The 16,215-nt window shown below is 40.0% G+C and overlaps 2 protein-coding genes across 5 annotated transcripts in view; one reads left to right on the top strand and one right to left on the bottom strand.

Moving 5' to 3' along the window:
- Nucleotides 1–297: 297 nt before the first annotated feature.
- Nucleotides 298–13,590, bottom strand: znf526 (zinc finger protein 526). 4 transcript variants are annotated; one of them, XM_051866335.1, is made up of 9 exons: nucleotides 13,351–13,590; nucleotides 11,642–11,936; nucleotides 10,143–10,303; nucleotides 7,467–7,574; nucleotides 5,826–6,077; nucleotides 5,287–5,745; nucleotides 5,057–5,183; nucleotides 1,272–2,864; nucleotides 298–1,193 (listed from the first exon to the last, which is right to left on the bottom strand). In XM_051866335.1, the coding sequence occupies exons 6-9, from the start codon at nucleotides 5,667–5,669 to the stop codon at nucleotides 1,032–1,034; spliced, it is 2,265 nt and encodes a 754-aa protein (XP_051722295.1). In that variant the 5' UTR covers nucleotides 5,670–5,745; nucleotides 5,826–6,077; nucleotides 7,467–7,574; nucleotides 10,143–10,303; nucleotides 11,642–11,936; nucleotides 13,351–13,590; the 3' UTR covers nucleotides 298–1,031. The 4 variants fall into 4 exon arrangements, with proteins under 4 accessions (XP_051722295.1, XP_051722293.1, XP_051722294.1 ...); XM_051866333.1 differs by having other exon boundaries at nucleotides 5,287–6,077; XM_051866334.1 differs by having other exon boundaries at nucleotides 5,287–6,077; nucleotides 11,642–12,034; nucleotides 13,351–13,573.
- gsk3ab (glycogen synthase kinase 3 alpha b) overlaps nucleotides 13,444–16,215 on the top strand; it is a 15,377-nt gene continuing 12,605 nt past the window's right edge. The window contains exons 1-2 of the mRNA XM_051866337.1: nucleotides 13,444–13,592; nucleotides 14,461–14,883. Of these exons, the coding sequence (XP_051722297.1) occupies nucleotides 14,709–14,883 (175 nt within the window). The 5' untranslated portion in view covers nucleotides 13,444–13,592; nucleotides 14,461–14,708. The remainder of the gene's footprint in view (nucleotides 13,593–14,460; nucleotides 14,884–16,215) is intronic.

Genomic DNA, 16,215 nt, shown 5'->3' with positions numbered 1-16,215 from the left:
TGTTGTCGTATTTAAGCGTACGCACACTCTAAGATCAAACCTGTGCGTACGCACTTCTTATAAATGAGGCCTAAAGTGTTTGTTCATAGACTGTGTTCATAGGCGTGTTCCAGTGTTGTTTTGGCCACCTTTGACTTTCATTGTATGAACCGAAACTTTTTAAACTTTCTTTAAAATAGCACATATCTGTTCCACAGAATAAAGTCATACAGATTTTAATATCTTTAAGGTGACATCATTTCTGGCTAGTTCTGTTATAACTACACTTCCTCTAAGCAATTACAAGGGAGACAGAGACAAACTGTTTAAGTTTATTTGCAAGACTTCTCCAAATCAGCTTCATAACATTAAAAAAGCTACAAACATTCAGTGTACAGACTGAGAAATGTGATGTATGTAACACATGGGGATCACTTGGTGCATAATGTTTGACCATGATTGAGCACTAACATGTTTTGATTTCCCTCTTTCCTGTTGTTTTGTTCTTCAGCTCAATGCCCTTAAATGAACTCCTTGCAAGAACTGCAGGTTAGAATGTAAACCAGGAAACATTTTAAGCCGTCCTGTGGTATCAACTTGCTCCACTGTCCGTGGGTGTACTTCTTTCTAAATCTGTGCCTTCATGCCTTCCATCTGGCTCCGTCAGAACAAGAGTGTCATGCAGTGTGTGGTCAGAAACCAAGACTGTCCGTTCCTAGTCCTAAAACAGGAGCAGTCTTATCACAGACTTCAGTTGCGTCCTCTAAAATCAGCCCTATTTTTAAAAAAATTGACCTGTCTCAAAAAGTCAAAAAAAGGCTGAAAAATATTTGAATGGATCTATTAGAGTGGCTTCTTGAGGTTATTCACACATTCAAGAACTTTAATGGAAATTAATACAATGTCTTGAATTTGCAACACTGTCTTAATTCAACCTCTGCTTTTCCTTTTTTTTTTTTGTCTCTGTGCTTGATCTGACATTACTTATGCTCATATTTTAATTGTAATATTCAAATTTCCAAGATGATGGCCACTGGAATGCTGCACTTCTCTCACAATAACTGCAGGTTGTCCACAGTGATGGCCTCCATGTTGATGCCACCCTCCAGTGCAGTGTGGTACAGCTCGATGGCCTCTGCCAGGTCTCCGCTTGTCTCAATGATGGCTATAGTCTCTCCAAACTCATTACACATGATAGTGGGAGTGCCCTGAGTCTGAAACGGCGAGAAAATATAAACTGTTACTTGGTGCACAAAAATTGTAACAAAACACAGCAAAACTAGCATACAGACCTGTGTCAGGTTAGATGTCTGTATCTGAATGACTTGCGGCTGTCCAAGCTGCATCCCCTGCTGGCAGAAAGATGGTATTGCTGTTGCCATGTCCATCTCAGAAGCCTCCACAACAGTAACAGTTGCTGTGTTGGCTTCTGCGGGCACTGCTTCTCCGCTGTGCTTCGGCTCTTGTTGCTTTTGGGAGCGGGCGTGGGTCTTACGATGATTTCTAAGGTTTGAAACTGTCTTGAATGTCTTTCCACATTCGCCGCAAGCATGCGGCCGCTCGCCCGTGTGTGTACGCCGGTGTTCTGCCAGATGCATGCTCTGCACAAAGCCCTTATCGCAGAACTCGCATCGGAACGGACGCTCACCCGAATGTGTACGAAGGTGCTCCCGCAGGTGCGTGTTCTGGCGAAACCTTTTTCCGCAGATCGCGCAAGGATACGGACGCTCACCGGTGTGAACTCTCTGGTGTAGTGTAACGCTTGAGGCTGAAACGAACAGTTTTCCACATACTGGGCAAGGATGAGACTTCCCAAGGGCGGAGTTGGAGCCTCGTGGCCGGCCAGGCCCAAGTCCGTGACTTAGCTGGTGCAGGCGAAGATTTGCAGGAGAGTTTAAGCGCTTGCCGCAAATAGTGCAATCCAGATTGGGTTTTGTCATTGATGGAGCGCTTTGTTGCTCAGTGTCATCTGTCAAACCCTGCTGACCTCTAACCTGGGAGTCCTGGGAGATGCAATGCGGCTGTGTCAGGTCAGGATGCTCCTCCAGGCAATGTATGTCTCGCTGCCGTTTGCGCAAGAACCCCTCGGAACAGTGCGGGCAGGGGTAAGGTGCCGGTGACCCTGGGTGGTGAAGAAAACGATGAGCTACGAGTTTAGCAGGACGGATAAAAGTGGCAGAGCAGTCTGGACAGGGTGAGGGTGTTGCATTGCTGTGAAGATGCTGACGGTGTTGACGTAGATTCGATGATTGACTGAAGGCTTTGTGGCAAATGTCACACCGGTATGGACGGACACCAGTGTGTGTGAGTCCATGGCGGGAAAGATTTGCAAGAGAGGAAAAGGTCTTTCCACATACGCTGCACTGGAACGGCCGCTCGCCCGTATGTGTGCGCAGGTGGTTTCGCAGATGGATTTGCTTTTTGAACGGTTTCCCGCAGATGTTGCATTTAAAACGCCTTTCGGTCATATGAGTCGTTCGACGATGCCGCAACAGACGGACCTGTGAGGAGAATCTTTTTTTACATATGGAGCATGGAAATTTTGGCTCTTCCTCAGCAGCAGGAGTCCTGTGTTTACCTTCCTCCTCTCCTCCTCCTTCCACATTGGCAGTAGCTGAATGGTTTGGGTCATCTGTCAGCATTTTCCCTCCATTTTGTTCTTGTTCTGTGTTTGAGTGTTCAGCATAAAGCCCATTCTCTGTCAACTCTGAAGACTGGGAGACCACAGCAATACCTTCAATGAGCACAGGACCTGTGTCGCTTGACTCATTTCCATCATCTTTCACAGGAGGAATCGTCACCGTCTGTCTTTCTTTCCTCCAAGCAGCCTCTCGTTCTCTTGCTCTTTGGATGATAGAGAGAGGTGACTGCTGTGCCAGTACAAACTGCAGAGGGGAGAGAGTTGAATTAATCTCACTATTTTTTTGGTGTTAACAGGTTTACAGTCAGTTCCATTTTAAGGAAAGAATATCGATCTAATCTAACAGTGATATAATAGGCCATTTGTGGTTCCACAGTTTATGTGGATAAAACAAACAACAGCGCCAACAGTGTAAATTCATACAAAAAAAATAATGATTCTATATTTCTTAATTTGCATTTAATTACAAATGGAAAAAAAGGCAATGCGATTAACTTTGCTTGTCATCCAACACTCAGTCAATGTTGTTATTTAATAAAGGCCAGTTTACACCAAGAACGATAACTATAAAGATAACAATAAAGTTTTAAAAATCGCTCAAAATATAAAAGAATAGCACTGTCCACACCACAGCTATAACAATAACAATGTAGTGAAACGATATCGTTGGCATCACTTTAAGAACAATTTTTTCAAGCTGCTGAAATAAAACACTGACAGCCAATGAGAATCCACTCTAATTTAAGGGCTTGCGCAAAAAAAAAAAAGCTACCACTCTTTGACAAGTCAAACTCCCCCTTTTCAAGGATACTTTAAAGTAAATGGATATATGGAAAACAATCGGTCATACCCTAAGAATAAATGGTGAGAAGTATTAACGATATATGCCAGGCTAGCAAACAATTGTCCTCAGGCATTCAGCACTAGTTTCGACAACATTGTCTTGCTTCCTTTGAAGTTGAAGTAAAAAAGACTAGGCGTTGTTTTTATTCCACAATATTGACTTCATCAGCTAAATTCACTGTTAGATTAGATCGATTACACTAGCTATTCACTCGAAACATAGCATGCTGAGTAGGGGTGGGAATCGCAGGGTACCTCACGATAATGATAATATCATGATACGGCGATTCTGTGATAATCGATATATTGCTAGACAATCCTCTAATGATACATCACGAAATCTGTCTAACTATGAAAACAAAATGCCAGTGAAAAGGTTAAGTGCAGGTTCGCTCTCTTTATTAAAGCCCTGTTAGAAAACAACACAAAGTTTTTCAGTCTGTAAATTAAATGTAATATTTTAAGTAAATTAAACATTTTATGCTTATACTTTTTAAAAGCTTAAACTTTTCTTTGCGTGTAAACTGACACATGTAGCTTAACTGCTTATCGACTTGTTTTATATAAACCTGGTACATTTAAAAAATATATTAGGGATCTGCTGATAGACGCCTGCTTTCAAACGCTCCCAAGTGTATCTGTGTAAGCGCTCGGTAAAGAACGTCAAAGATGTCTACGTTTGTCACATCAATGGTATAAAAAAGCCTAAGTACGTCCAGACTTTGAACTTAAACGTGGCTGGGGCATCTATTATTTTATGCTGTCCACCATCCCATTAAAAACCTCTTTTTCTAGGCTAGTTAACTTATGTTCACGTTTCCCTCATTCATGTATTGAGCGCCGCCTTGAAGTAGCGACAATGGGAGCAGGGAAATCTATTTATAGCACCATATTTTATTCATTAATATATCAATATTTGGCGCCAGCGTATTGAGTCTCGCATTGCACAGAGAAGGACGATGATATATTGCCATATCGATATTTTGTCCCACCCCTAATGCTGAGGACATCTGCTGGTTAAAGAGTGTAAATGCAACAAGAACAGCAAAAACATGTTGTACACACTTTGAAACCTCAGCACGTTAGCTTAGAATAAACAGACGGTTATCGTTTGTTGGTGTGGACGCAAATATGGTTATTTTTATAGTGAGCTTTACAGTTATCTTTCTTGGTGTGAACGGTCCTTTTAGTACTGTTAAATGTAATCTTTGTTAATGTATTTTTCATCCTGTACAATATAATGTGATGCCTAAATCCATTTGTAGCATTTAAACTATTGATTTTAGTTTTTGGTGTTTTATTTTTCATTTAGACAAAACAGTATAGAATTTTAATACGAGGCATTTATCGGTTATCAGCCAAAAAATGAAAACAATTATCAGAATATCAGTATTGGACAGAATTGTAATATCAGTGCATTTTAAAGTTCAAGTTCAATTTAAGACAATCTAAAGGAACTAACAGGGGGAATATTGCTCGATATACAGTATATCCAATATTGACCAATTAAAAAAAATGTAATCTCTAATATCGATTGATAAACAACATGCTACCGATCTTGTGCATTGCTAATTTCCTAAAACCAACTATTACCTGAGAGACTGGTGTGGTTGGCTCACGTACTCTGTGAGTGCGGCGATGGTACAAGAACTTGGTCATGTTGGTGAAGGTTTTGGCACAAAATGGGCATTTGTGCAGTGGTTCAGATGTATGAGATTTCCTTAAGTGGGGAAGACAAAACAAAAATGTTATGTTTGATTAGAGAGTATGCAAATCACAAGAAAATTATGATGTTTGACTATAGAGTTTGTATGTGTTAGTACCTGTGTATCATAAGAGTCATCTCTGTGGTAAAACCATGTCCACAGTCCACACACAGAAAACGTGCCTCACCGGAGTGTGTGCGCATGTGTGTCTGAAGGGACACCAACTTCTTAAATACTTTATCACACTCTGGGCACTCGTGTGTTCCTTGTTCATGCACACGAAGGTGTGCCACAAGCCGATTGGCAGAGGTGAAAGTTCTTTTGCATTCCTCACATTGAAGATTGCTGGATGAGACAGACGACGTCAGACCCAAAGTAGCTGAGCGGGCGGTGTACGTACGTCTCCCACCACTAACTTTTCCAATTTTGCTGCATTCTTCTGATCCGTCGCTTCTTCCTTCATCTTCCTTAGCCCCAGAACTGTCTTCATACCCCACCATCACCCCAGTGTCCCCAGTCTCTTTGTCCTGGCCTAAGAAGTGCTCCCCCTGGTGTTGAAGGAAATCCTCTGGTGTGCTAAATAGCAGATTACACTCAGAACACTCATAAGGATGGATAATTAAAATTTCTTCATTTTGCTTCTTTAGTGTGTTCACCTGACCAGAGGAAGGGAGAAGGTTCAAAGTGGTCACATTGTCCAGCCGGATAGGATCGGCAGGTAAGAGAGGGGCGAGGAGTTTAGCTTTTCGAAGAGTAGCTGAGGCAGAACCATCAGCGATCGCTTGGGCGGAGCAGAACTGAAGGCGGAGCATCGCAGAGGTGGAGCCGGGCAGGGAAGCGTTTGCTGGCACTAGCATAGTTCTGGGAGGGGCTGCAGTTTTAGATGGGTTTTCTTGCTCTCGAAGAGCCTGAAAAATAAAGGCTATAAAGGTAAGCTAGGAAATGGAGACATACATCCTAAAACAATATGGCAATAGGCCCAGACATTATCACACTGAACCTTCAGAATGAATAAGATGGGAACAACCTGGGGCTGGATTCAAGAAATTTCTAAAGAGAATTTCCAGGAAGTTCGTAAGAAGTGTAAAAAATTATTAAAAGGTGCAGTAAGTGATTTCTGAGAATCATTGTTGAACACTGGTGATATTTGAAATCAACCCAAACAAACACACCCCTCCCTTCATTGCTCCACCCCCAAAATACACAAACATGCAATGCAAGAGTGGATGATGTCTCTTTATCATAGCAGAAGCAAAGCAAAATAAAGCGAAGATGCCGAACAAACGACAAGAAAGAACTAAATATGAACATACAATACTCGAGTATATACAAGCAAGAGCTGGTTGTTAGTCACCAGCAGCACACCAGCTCCAGGCATGACACTCAAAACCAATGATACTCAAGTATGGAGCAGAGACAACGCAACCTCAGGGTCCGTTTTCAGGCCTTCCCGCTTAGGTCTCTTCAGTGCTAGAAAGCTTTTCTAATATTAACATGGGTCCTAAAGCTCTTGTCTGATCATAACCCTTCTTGTTCCAGTCATATTACTCTGACCGTTTCTCTTTTGTAATGTCTCTCAGTCATCTCTCTTTCTTAAAATCTTCCTCTTGCTCACTCTCTCTCCTCTCCCATCATGAGTGGACACGCCCCCTACTGCTGATTGGCTACAAGTTTGTTGTAGTGCTCGGTCCAATCCACTTTCAACAGCGTTTTTCCAAAATGGCTTACTGCACCTTTAAGAAATTTCCAAATACTGTCTTAAGAACATCTTATTTTTTTCTTAAGAAGGAAATGACAAGCTTTTATCTGATCTGTTTATCTGATTGTATTGCAGTTGTTGCCGAAGATTTGTTGATCAGTTTAATGAAAACCACCCCAAAGACCGTTATAATCATAATAGGCGTGCAAAATATTTTTGTCACAAATGGTTTGATGGAAGTTCAGCACTCGACGTCACATTTTTTTTAATGTGTCATGCATTTTAAGTAGTTATTTACTTTTTATCTTAAGTAACAAAATAAGAAAAAAATAGCAGTTAAAAAGAATTTTATTCTTTATTTTTATACCCGTGAACTTTTGTGAATCCAGCCCCTGATCCTAACACCATGTTTTAACTAGGCGCGATGCAACGTATTTATAACAACAGTTTTTAGCAGGATTTTGGACTAATGAATGGGCAGGACTACAGCGCGACAGAAATAAACACACCTCACACCTGGTTAGATCAGTGTAAAACAAACCCCCTTTAAAGAATGTGTTTGTTGTGTGTGTATAAATGTATGTAGTATGCAACAGACCTGGGCTAGGGTCAGGATCTGGCCTGCCCTCTGTTCATCCAGAACTAGATTTTGCACATTGAGCAACTGAACTGGAGTGACTGAACCATCTGCCTGAAGAACATATTCCTGAAACAGAACAAAAAATGAAATTAGACTGTTTAAAAGACAGTTCTTCAGTAAGGCTGGGTAAAAATACTGAGTTTCTGATTAATTGCAATCTTCATTTGAATGATCTTGATGATGATTCTTAAAATAACAAGACAAATCTTTAATTCTCTGAGTATGTATGCACACAAGTTGTTTGTTGAGCACTTCAAGAGCCTGACAGTGGCATTAACAGTTGTGATGGAAATTTTAAACTAATTAATAATGAACTAACATTTCTTTTCTTCTACAGGTCTAATAAGCTAACTTTGAAATAGAGAAATAGTCACTAGGACTGAGTGTTGTAACAAGTGGAAAAATTCTGCTGTGCTGGCTAGACAGCATCCTTCTAAGGATAAAAAATAGTCTTTGAAATTGTTTTAACCTATTGAGTAATCTGAACTATTAACCCGGTGATATTTTTTGATGATCTTGTGATTCAGTTGTTCTAATCTAAATTTACTCCGCCAGTGAGCGGGACAGAGGAACTAAGATCTTTTTCTTAAATCTGAACCAATCATATTAAGACTGATGATTATGAGTAATAGATCTGTAGTAGATTCCTTTGTTCGGAGAGAGATTCTCTGGGATTGATGGGAACTCTCCCGGCCGTGATTAAAGCTTTGAAGGACAAAAACCGGAGTCTCTGGTTATTGCTGCGCAGCAAGTCAGGTTAGGGAACACTAGGTTTTTGAGGGTCAAGACATTGACCAAGATATTATTGAGTGTCGATTAGGAGACGCTCCGAAAGATCATATATTATTGAGTGTCGATTTGGAGACGCTCTGAAAGATCAGGAAATTTATTATTTATTACTATTAGTACGAGCCTGTTGTAGCGAACCGTCCGAATGATGGCCAAATCTTTACTGTTGAGTTTATGAAGTTTTTTGTACATCACACAAAAGATGACACGTACATTATCACTCCAGAAAATCACCATTAGAGCTGAATTAAACAGTACAAGAAGTGCGCATTAAAGTCTTTTATCTATAAACTCTCCCTTGCATTATCATTAACATTCAAAGCGAACTACACAAAAACACTTGTTACAACTAACAGTAAACAAATATATACAGACCTACCTTATGCCTTTTCGGGCGTGCTTAATAAACTGGTAAACTTTATATCCGCAAAACAACTCCGATGGACTGTAATAAAGTGCGCTCTTTCTCTGCCGTGACCAGTATCGCTCTGGAGAGGATCGCGTACAGTTTGTACTGATCCATCCTTGAGTAATAACTTCAACCACAGTGTCCTCAGTGACTCAGATGGCGGGAGTCTATGGAGCCTTGTATGTTCGTTGGTACATCCAACAACGGAACATTTGTAATGTTTTTTGGCACAGACATTGTATATCTCTAGCTGATACAGCAAGTACCCAAAAATGGCGGACTCTGTGCTTCTTACTCAGGGGTGTGTCTATGCTAACAGGGCAGATAGTCACCAGTCATGGGCGGGGTTTCCCTACTCTTACGTAGGAGTAGGGGGAAATATCAAACAGCGTGTTCTGAGAGATTGAAAATGATAAATGGGGATTATAAAAAAAGTACTGGGTGGATTTTTACCATTATAGGATGGTTGTTTACACACACTGTGGATGCACATCTGTATTCAAACTCCTTAAAAAGTGAATTTTGCATAATAGGTCCCCTTTAATAATTGATTTTTATTAGCTGATATTACAGATTTGTTTTATTTATTTAGTCTGTCAATATTGGATATCTACACTGCTCCTTAAAGAGTTAGTTCACCCAAAAGTGAAATTTCTGTCATTAATTACTCACCCTCATGTCGTTCCAAACAGGTTATACATCAGAACACCGGCTCAGTATTGGCCGACGCTGCACACGTGAGCAGCACAACGTGTGTGATGCTGATGCAGGAGCCGGCCAATAATGAGTCACCGTTCTGATGTACAACCTGGAAGCACTGCACTGTTTACTACGTCAACTGCGTAAGAGACTGACAGGGAAGAGAAGAGATTGTTGAATAAAGTCGTTATTTTTGTTTTGTTTTTGTGCACAAAAAGTATTCTCGTCACTTTATAAAATTAAGGTTTAACCACTGTAGTCACGTGGACTATTTTAACAATGTCTTTAGTACCTTTCTGGGCCTTGACAGTGGTAATTAAATTTCTGTCTATGGAGGAGTCAGAGAGCTCTTGGATTTCATCAAAAATATCTTAATTTGTGTTCCAAAGATGAACGAAGGTCTTACGAGTTTGGAACGACATGAGGTTGAGTAATTAATGAATGACAGAATTTTCATGTTTGGGTGAACTAACCCTTTAAGTAATGTTTTATTTTGCTGGTATCCACAGAACTGCATAATTTGTTAATTTAACAAAATCACATTTTTTTTATAATATACAGAGTCAAAAGGTTCATTAGTTAAAGGAGAGAATTTCTTTCATATACGAATGAACATTACAGCTGGAACATTCCTAAATGAACTGGAATCTAATCAAATCAAAACCTGAGCGAATCAGATCTGCATGGATACCCAGCTCTGTTTATCTGTGTGTGTGTGTGTGTGTTTGTGTACTCACTGTGTCAGTGTTTAGGCTGCTGTGGGTGCTGCTTCTGCTGTGTGTCTGTCTGTGTGCCAACCATAGTTCAGGTGTGTCAAAAAGAGCCAGACATTCCAGACACTGGTACTGGATTGGCACTTCTGCATCCACAGAATCCACCTCTGTGACCTCACATAGCTCTGAAAATAAAGCACTAGGATGCTGGTTACATGCACTTCCAAACACCATCTCCAAACAAAACAATCTGACATGTACAGCACACATACAGTTGCAAGAAAAAGTATGTGAACCACTTGCAGAATCTGTGAAAATGTTAATAATTTTAACAAAATAAGGGAGATAATACAAAATGCATGTTATTTTTTATTTAGTACTGTCCTAAGTAAGATATTTTACATAAAAGATGTTTACATATAATCCACAAGACAAAAAAAATAGCTGAATTTATTAAAATAACCCCATTCATAAGTATGTGAGCCATTGATTCTTAATACTGTGTGTGATTACCTGGATGATCTACGACTGTTTTTTTGTTTTGTGATGGTTGTTCATGAGTCTCTTGTTTGTCCTGAGCAGTTAAACTGAGCTCTGTTCTTCAGAAAAACATCTCCAGGTCCTGCAGATTCTTCAGTTTTCCAGCATTTTTTGCATATTTGAACCCTTTACAGCAGTGACTGAATGATTTTGAGATCCGTCTTTTCACATGGAGGACAACTGAGGGACTCAAACACAACTATTAAAAAAGGTTCAAACATTCACTGATGCTCCAGAAGGAAACATGATGCATTAATAGATGGGGGGTGAAAACATTTGGAATTTGAAGATCAAGGTAAATTGTATTTAATTTGTCTTCCGGGAAACATGAAAGTATCTTCTGTTGCTTCCAAAGGGCAGTACTAAATAAAAAAAAAAAAGATATTCAAGCGAAATAAGAAAAATTTGGACCTCTTCATCCTGTTCAAAAGTTTTCACCCCCCCCCGACTCTTAATGCATCGTGTTTCCTTCTGAAGCATCAGTGAATGTTTGAACCTCCTTTAATAGTTGTGTTTGAGTCCCTCAGTTGTCCTCCATGTGAAAAGATGGATCTCAAAATCATTCAGTCACTGTTGTAAAGGGTTCAAATATGCAAAAGATGGTGGAAAACTGAAGAATTTTTGGGACCTGGAGATTTTTTCTGAAGAACAGAGCTCAGTTTAACTGTTCAGAACAAACAAGGGACTCATGAACAACTGTCACAAAATATCGTAGATCATCCAGGTAACCACACACAGTATTAAGAATCAAGGGTTCACAAACTTTTGAACTGGGTCATTTTAATAAATACAGCTATTTTTTTTGTCTTATGGATTATATGTAAACATCTTTTACGTAAAATATCTTACTCAGGACAGTACTAAATAAAAAATAACATGCATTATTGCATCTCTCTTATTTTGTTAAAATTTTGCACATTTTCACAGATTCTGCAAGTGGTTCACATACTTTTTCTTGCAACTGTATTAAGCACTGCACTCACCCTGGCCTGCCTCTCTCATGTGCAGCTCTTGATGCAGCAGCAGTTCGTCTGGGTTCCTGAGGATGGCTCCACACTCCAGGCACTGATACTGGCTCTCCCCAGTGTCACAGTCCTCAAGGCTTGGCAGGAGCTCAGCCTCGTCCCCCTCTGCTCCGGTGTGGATCTGTTGGTGCACCAGCACCTCCTCCAGCGTATTAAAGAGCTGCTGGCACTCACTGCACATGTACTGATGCTCCACATACTCCTGATCACTCATAGTAACTGCAGAACAGTTCTAAACTAGACTTTTGGTGTGCTGAAAAGCAGATACAGTGCTGGGGTTATGATGAGTCACAGTCACTGGGTTCAATATATATTCTCATGCCAGATATGAATCCTAAGCCTAAAAACAACCTGGAAAAAAAAAATCCAATTTATACAGATATGTCAGAAGACAGACTCCCTTGCACTTTCATTTTAGATTCCATAACCTATCGTTCAGGACCAGATTCCCAAAGGCCACTAATTATATAGATATGATGGACATAATTTACATAGTAATTGAGACATGGGACAAAACATGTCACAGTACTTGACATGCTTATATGTTTTAATTTAAAATTTCCACTTTGAGATGGTCGCTATAATGTTCTTAACTAGGAGTGTAACAATATATCGTGATTCGTGTCACAATATATCGCAATACAAAAATGCCACAATATGCATCGTGGATAAGTGACAATATGTATTGTGTATAGTTCACCCAAAATGAAAATTACTGTGTGAGAAAAAAATCAAGTTTACAGAGTTTTAGTGTCAGTACATTAAACTACTTTATATAATGTTGAATATAATGTATAATAATGCAATAGGGGAATATTTGTGGCTCCTGATAATGCCAAATGTCTTATGCCCACATTATTTTAAATATATCTAGTCAGTGACAGAGTGCAAGCATATTCGTCTAAAATAATTCTGTATTTTTAGTCAAGAATCATGAATATTTTTATTCTGGTGTCACCATTGTCCCATGAATTGGGTTACCAGTCCAAGCCTGTTCATTTTCACCCCCAATGTAATAAATTTTGCATTTTAAGCAACAGATCATTTTTGTTAACCATTTATTATGTCTTGGAGTATCGCAATAATATCGTATCGTGATATGTATCAAATCGTGACATGAGGGTATCGTTACACCCCTATTCTTAACACAACTGTACAATTTCAGTTGATTGTTTTCTTTATTATATCATTCAATTCCCCTAAACCCAACTCATACCATAACTCAGTACTCTATTTATATCAGTGTTTCTCAATATCAGCTTAGAACGGACTTCGAATATCAAACTTAATATTTTCTACTAGGTCCTGAGTAAAGGCGGTTAATCCCTACTTTTTGCAAACACTGTCAGATATTTGTGAAACCATTTATTCAATATTTAACTGCATTTAATATTATAATGCACATCGTGTGGATTTCTCATACTTTAACTCCTCATATTTTACCTAGTCCGTGCATGACATATGGCATTTTTGTAATATAAAGAGTCCGCAGTCCACAATTTACGTCCCATCGATATACGAGAAGAATATTATGGGCATTACAACTGCGGTACTGATGCAGATGATGAAATCCAACTGACTGATTGACATTACGCCTTATCATTCAAACTTCTAGCAATAGTGCACACAGACAACAGCATTCAGCTGGATTCACACGAGTTGTTTACCTTGTGGCGAGCAGTTGGTGGCGCTCTTCAGATTTTGCCAGAGCTTATGAAGCGCACCGCTGTCTCCTGAGCGAGCCACCCCGCTGTACGGCGGTCGTCAGGCGGCGCTCTTCACTTTTCCCCGCAGGTCTAAGAACGCTGAGGGGAGGCCTTCTTTCCCCAACCGTTTCCGAACCTCGCCTCGCGCGCTGCAGATGGGCAATCCCTCGTGCAGCGCTCGTCGGCCCCGCGCAAGCTTCAAGGTGTTCACAACGCGTTTCTCACCGCAACTAACCAGTATTATTCAGCGCGACTGACTGCTCGTTGAGTATATTGACGTAAACACGGTCGTGGATATGGAAATGTACCGTTTGTCTGGCCTCTGTTCCTTGCTCTGTGCATGCTGCCCCGCCCCATGGGGTTTCGCGTGTTGCTTGTGCAAGGCGGTGATTGGATAGAAAGACTGTCTGTCAAACTCTAGCTGTTGTGATGGACAGTCTAATGATTGAAGCATTTTTGGATGCAAAAGTATGTGAACGTGAGGCTATATCTGCTGATGTAAAGGCCCCTAAACCACCAATAAATTCGTTAATAATGAAACATCTCAAAACACAACATTTTCTGCTATGAGAAAGCTCAGAAAAAGAGAAAAGTAACAGAAAGTAACGTGAAAATCATAAGGCAATTTTTTTGTGTTCTTGAAATGTATAAGCCTCACATATAAAGATTATGATTAGTCCTGCAAATAATATACATTGACATCTAAACATTTCCATTCTCATCCGAATTGTTAGGGGAAAATCACTATTTGACTTTCAAGCAAATGGACAATTTCGACTGTAATGTATTATTGTCATGCCTTAGGATTACGCTGTGCATTCTGCTTTCTAAATAATGGTTGTTTTTTATAATGCGGCCATTTTTTTATGGTAAAATATAAGAACATTTTGTCTGTAGGATAGTATATTGAGTGGAAACAACAGATTATTACGAAGTATATTTTGCAGATAGTATTTTAAATAATTTCTTTTTATTTTACTGCAATGATAATATTGCATACAACTGTATTATTATATTTGGGGGTTCTTGGCATGAAAGATTAATGAAAAGCTGGTCATTCTTGTGCTGCAGGATCTATGCACGTGAGAGCGTTGTTGAACTTCATTACCCAGAAGACAATGCGCACCGAGCGTCACTGTGCGTCAGCTCCAGTTGCCCAGCCACACAGAGAAAGAGGAGGCGCACAACCTTACTGATAGAATAGTTCAGGGATCTTTATTTTTTAACGATTATTGTTGTTTAAATTGACATATCCACTACGCGCCTGGGCCAGTCTACCGGCACTCTTTACCCCCGCTCTGGCACACACGAAACCCGATATGAGCGGCAGCGGGCGGCCCAGGACTAGCTCGTTTGCTGAGCCTCCGGGGGTCCCGGGAGCCGCTGCAGCCGCCGCCGGATCAGCCGTCGCCGGTGGAAGCACTTCAGGAAAGACGGGGGGCGCGCAGGCCTCAGCCGGGAGTTCGTCTGGTTTCGGAAACCTAAAGCTGGGCAGTGAGTATCTTTCATTGACATCACACGACAATCACATTAAATGTGTTGATAGTAGACGAATAAAAGCCGAAGTGCTAGTCCGTGTAGCATGATGTTCATTAATTTGTTTGATTATTTTGTGATGATCGCGTTAACCTACTTTAGGCGGCTAACTGGCTAAGCTAACGTGAGCTTGTTTTTGTAGACGGATCAAGGGCTTTGATTGCGCTAACTACATTAGCTCGACAATCCTTCATCAGAACAAGGTCTAAACACATCTCTTATGATCGATACAAGTGCATCATATTTTTGGCTCATTTGAGCCCTGTTTAATACATGATTCGTGGTCTGTTGGATGTTTAGACGTCGTTGTGTTCTTCAAGATGTGCTCGCTTGGTAACAAAGCTCAGTTAGCACAACATCTAAAAAATTGTATCTTCAATTCTGCATTTAATTTAAATATTTTCATTCGGTGCTACACTGTATGCATTTAATAGCATCAGAAATATCCTTAGCATTAGTATGACCGATAAATTATATAAGTTACACATAGAGAGGACCAAAGTGGTGTTTGGTTGTTCATATAATTAAAGTCAGAATCAGTATTCATATTATTAATGTAATGTTTAACGACTCCCCTAATCGCAATCTAATAGATAACCCCAAAGCTTTGAATTTAAACACACTGCATCCTATAAAGGAAGATTGACCATTTGTACATTTGTGGTTGGGCTACTGTAAAAACTAGTGGTTTCCCTAGAGGCATAAACGTCTTCATTTGGTGCTCTATAAATGATTCCCAGTGACTGCAGTGCTGGCAGCAGCGTTCATCTGCACTGGTGCTGACTGCTGCATTTCCATGGGAATTGGTGATGGGTGTTATTACTAGGAATGAGGGGAGATCAAGTGGGTGGATGGACGTATGACTGTAACCCATGGCCCTCTGAGAAACCTTGGACCAGTAGTTACAACAGCCATTGCTGTTTTTGTCTACCTTTTTTTCAGCCTGGCAACCATTATTTAATTGACCTGCTGACATTTGCACTTGAAAAAACCTGATAAATTTTAGCCACACATTTGTATCAGGAAAAAAGCAGTTGAGTTTCCTTTTACAAACATATTCCTTTACATATGTGTAGGGGTGTAACAGTACACAAACATGACAGTTTGGTAAGTACCTCGGTTATGAAGTCATGTTTTGGTACAGCGGGGGGAGAAAACTTAACATGAAATTGCTTTTTTTATTAAACTGTGTTTTTTTTCTTTTTTTTTTTTTTTTTTTTCTGTTTTTAAATAAATTCAATTATAATTAATTTTCTTAAGGACAAAAAAAAATCTATCATAACTAATGCT

Source organism: Ctenopharyngodon idella, chromosome 16, assembly GCF_019924925.1.
Source record: "Ctenopharyngodon idella isolate HZGC_01 chromosome 16, HZGC01, whole genome shotgun sequence".
NCBI classification, from domain to species: domain Eukaryota; kingdom Metazoa; phylum Chordata; class Actinopteri; order Cypriniformes; family Xenocyprididae; genus Ctenopharyngodon; species Ctenopharyngodon idella.
Note: the sequence above shows the minus strand (reverse complement) of the source record. Positions and strands in the feature narration are given on the sequence as shown.

Excerpts from the sequence above, each read along its gene's own strand:
- znf526 (XM_051866333.1), bottom strand. The coding sequence starts at position 11,897 with ATGAGTGATCAGGAGTATGTGGAGCATCAGTACATGTGCAGTGAGTGC. Across the intron at positions 10,304-11,641 it reads CATGAGAGAGGCAGGCCAGG|AGCTATGTGAGGTCACAGAG; the intron begins GTGAGTGCAGTG and ends CTTTATTTTCAG. Across the intron at positions 2,865-5,056 it reads CAACCACACCAGTCTCTCAG|TTTGTACTGGCACAGCAGTC; the intron begins GTAATAGTTGGT and ends TCCCCTCTGCAG.